A 3,566-nucleotide genomic window follows, 5' to 3' on the forward strand; every position below is an offset into this window, starting at 1 on the left:
CTAAAAAAATACTATTATTAATAAATAATTATAGCATTAATAAGTCAATAATAATAATATTTAATTAATTAAATGATAACGTGACAAATATTTATTAATAAAAAATAAAATAAAATAAAAAGTGAGAAAAAAAGTTTTAAACTCCAAAATCACTAGCAAATACTTTTATTTTTTTATTTTTTTAGTATGAGTAAACTTTACGTACTGATTTGAGATTTGTAACGTTAATAAAGTGGGTCCCTGAAATGATCTTCAGATCTAACGGCTCTTAATTCGTTTTACTGGTGATCTAATTGTACATTTTTATGAGAAAGAACCGTACGGTAAGGAACCTTGGTCTGATCCGTTGAGCCTACCCTCTTCTCTTATGAACTCTCAAGTCTTGTTGAGAGAGCCTTTAGTTCTTGTCAATGGGCAAATGGGCTACCAACAGCGGGTCCCACCCCACTACGACCTCGATGCACTCAATTCCTCTCTCCTCCATAAAAGACTCCCCAGTGTCCACTCTCTTTCTCACCCACTTACTTACAGTACAAACAACCCCAGAAATACAGCAAGCAAAATTAAAGCCACTCTCTCCTACTTTTCTCACCTGCTCTGTTTCTCTCAGAACCAGAACCAGAACCAGAGCATGGAGCTCCGCCTAGCTTTCTTCTCTTGCCTTTTCTTGTTCATTTCTCTCCTCGCATTCGCAGGTAAAATCACAAGCCTGAGGCTTTCTCATTTTCCATTTTTGACTACAATGACGAGTTTTTTTGCATGTTTGTTTTGGTTTAAAAGAAACAGAGAAAAAATGAAAACCAAAACATACTTGCAAAAACAGTTACTTTCTTCAGCATTTGCTTTAAAACTCAAAATGAGCCTTCGTTTTCCTTTTTGTTTTTAGTTCTTACTTCTAACGTTGTTTTACGTTACTACATTTGCAGACGCGGGTTCCATAGGAGTGAACTATGGTAGAATCGCAAACAACCTTCCCCCAGCGTCAAAGGTTGTGTCGCTTCTCAAATCTCAGGGTCTAAATCGGGTCAAGGTCTTCGACTCCGACCCTGCAGTTCTCAAAGCCTTATCCGGTTCCGGCATCAAAGTCACCGTTGACCTCCCAAACGGGCTCCTTTTCGCCGCCGCCAGAAGCAAATCCTTCGCCTCCACATGGGTCCAGAAGAATGTCGCTGCCTACCACCCCTCAACACAAATCGAAGCCATTGCTGTAGGAAACGAAGTCTTCGTCGACCCAAATAATACAACCCGTTACCTCATACCCGCAATGAAGAACCTCCATGACGCTCTCGTTAAGTACAACTTCAATAATGACATCAAAATCTCTTCCCCTATAGCTCTCAGCGCACTTCAAAACTCTTACCCTTCTTCAGCCGGGTCTTTCCGACCCGAACTAGTAGAATCCGTTTTCAAGCCCTTGTTGGGTTTCCTTCGCCAAACCGGGTCGTATCTCATGGTTAATGCCTACCCATTTTTCGCTTACGAGTCAAACGCCGACGTCATCTCCTTAGACTACGCTTTGTTCCGTGAAAACCCGGGTGTAGTGGATGCGGGTAATGGGTTAAGATATTTTAGCTTATTCGACGCTCAAATCGACGCCGTTTTTGCTGCCATGTCAGCTTTGAAATACGACGATATCAAGGTTGTTATTTCGGAAACGGGTTGGCCTTCTAAAGGAGACGAAAACGAAGTAGGCGCGTCGATTCCAAACGCTGCAGCTTATAACGGAAATCTGGTCCGTCGGATTTTGACTGGAGGTGGGACCCCATTGAGACCGAAGGCAGATCTGACCGTTTATTTGTTCGCTCTTTTCAACGAGAACAACAAGAACGGTCCCACATCGGAGCGTAACTACGGGCTGTTTTACCCTACCGAGGAGAAAGTTTACGACATACCGTTTACCGTGGAGGGATTGAAGAACTACCACGACACGCCGCGGACACCCGTGCCCGGTAACCAACACGCGAGAACACCGGTGAACGGTGGCGGAGGCGGAGGCGTGTCGAGGAGTACGTCAGGGAACACGTGGTGCGTGGCGAAGGGTGATGTGGGGAAAGAGAAGCTGCAGACGGCTCTAGATTATGCTTGTGGTGAGGGTGGTGCTGACTGCCATCCGATCCAGCCAGGTTCCACGTGTTATAATCCTAATACTGTTGAGGCCCACGCTTCGTTCGCGTTCAACAGTTATTATCAGAAGAAGAGCCGTGCCATGGGTACCTGTTACTTTGGAGGAGCGGCTTATGTGGTCACTCAACCCCCTAGTGCGTATTCGATCCCTTTCTCTCGCATTTAATTTAATTACGGCCATAACTTATAACCTGCCTAAAGTATAGTGTATAAATATACTGTTTATGTATGCTTTAAACTGTGCGCGTGCGATGAGTTTTTTTTTTTTTTTTTTTTGGGTGTTAGTGGTCCTATTTCGTAAAAAAAAAAAACAAAAACTATGAGTTTTTTTTTTTTTTTTTTTTGGGTGTTAGTGGTCCTATTTCGTAAAAAAAAAAAACAAAAACTCTGTTTTTTTATTTTATATATATAATTTTTATTTTAAAATTTTAATTTGTAAGTGAATAAATTAATTTGAAAATTGATAAAAGAGTACATCTTTTTTGAGAATGTTTGAGTGGAAGTTAGAGGTCCCATTTTTTCGGATTGGCCTTTAATTAAAAAAAAAGGGTAAAATTCTTTTATCAACTCCTTAAATAAGTTTTTACCATACTGATTTGAGCATGGACACATAATGAATTAATTGCAAATTGCGAAATCATTTTAAAACAATTGGAGTTTAATATTCGGTATAATTTTCAACTCTCGAGATGTATCTTGACAAATTCAAATTTTTTAAAAATTAAAGGTTAATAGGTATCAATAAATGGTATAAATTGTAAATTTTTATAATTTAAAATTATGTAGAAAATGTGTACTTTTAGAAAGAATGTGCTTCCATTTTATAAGGTTGACAGTGTCTTTAGATGATTCTTTTTGCGTGCGTCGCTAACGTGTATAGTACTATGTAACTATATACAATTAATGGTATTATTTATGGGACTGTCCTGTTAGAGGACTATAGCATGTGCCGGGGTGTGTGAAAATTAAGCAGTGCACATTCATGGCGGCTGGGGACAATGATGTGTACATTAGGTCAAAAGATGGCACCTCCCTAGAGATGATGAGAAGGAATTTTTATTTTTCTACTGACATGGCGTGTGGGCATTTGGTAATGGTGATTATTGAAAATTTTCTTCCTAAAAAAGAGAGAAAATGTTGCGTGTTTCCTTTTGCTTTTTACTACTTTCTTTTTTGATTTGAGCCAATGTTTGGCTTAAGAGAAACTGAAAAAAAAAAGGGTGTGTCACTTTGCAGGATATGGAAGTTGCGAGTTCCCCACGGGATACTGAAGCCAAAAAAAAAAGGCATGCAGGGGATTGGTTGGTTTAGAAGAAAGATATTGTAGTTGCTTTAAATTTTTGGGGTTTCTTTCGTAGTTATTATTAGACAATTAACTTCCCTACATCTGTAATTAAACTGTCCCAATATTTATTACTATTGCTTTCCTTAGTTTCTCGCAA

At 39.3% G+C, this 3,566-nt stretch overlaps 1 protein-coding gene across 1 annotated transcript; it reads left to right on the forward strand.

Moving 5' to 3' along the window:
* The first annotated feature begins 403 nt into the window (after positions 1–403).
* LOC112032293 (glucan endo-1,3-beta-glucosidase) lies at positions 404–3,566 on the forward strand. Its single transcript, XM_024065056.2, has 3 exons — positions 404–695; positions 927–2,258; positions 3,361–3,566. Exons 1-3 carry the CDS (start codon positions 419–421, stop codon positions 3,393–3,395), a joined length of 1,644 nt encoding a protein of 547 aa, XP_023920824.2. The 5' UTR covers positions 404–418; the 3' UTR covers positions 3,396–3,566.

The sequence above is a fragment of the Quercus suber genome, unplaced genomic scaffold, assembly GCF_002906115.3.
Source record: "Quercus suber isolate HL8 unplaced genomic scaffold, Cork oak 2.0 scaffold_7, whole genome shotgun sequence".
Lineage (NCBI taxonomy): Eukaryota > Viridiplantae > Streptophyta > Magnoliopsida > Fagales > Fagaceae > Quercus > Quercus suber.

Excerpts from the sequence above, each read along its gene's own strand:
- LOC112032293 (XM_024065056.2), top strand. The coding sequence starts at position 419 with ATGGGCTACCAACAGCGGGTCCCACCCCACTACGACCTCGATGCACTC. Across the intron at positions 696-926 it reads TTCTCTCCTCGCATTCGCAG|ACGCGGGTTCCATAGGAGTG; the intron begins GTAAAATCACAA and ends CTACATTTGCAG. Across the intron at positions 2,259-3,360 it reads TGTGGTCACTCAACCCCCTA|GATATGGAAGTTGCGAGTTC; the intron begins GTGCGTATTCGA and ends GTCACTTTGCAG.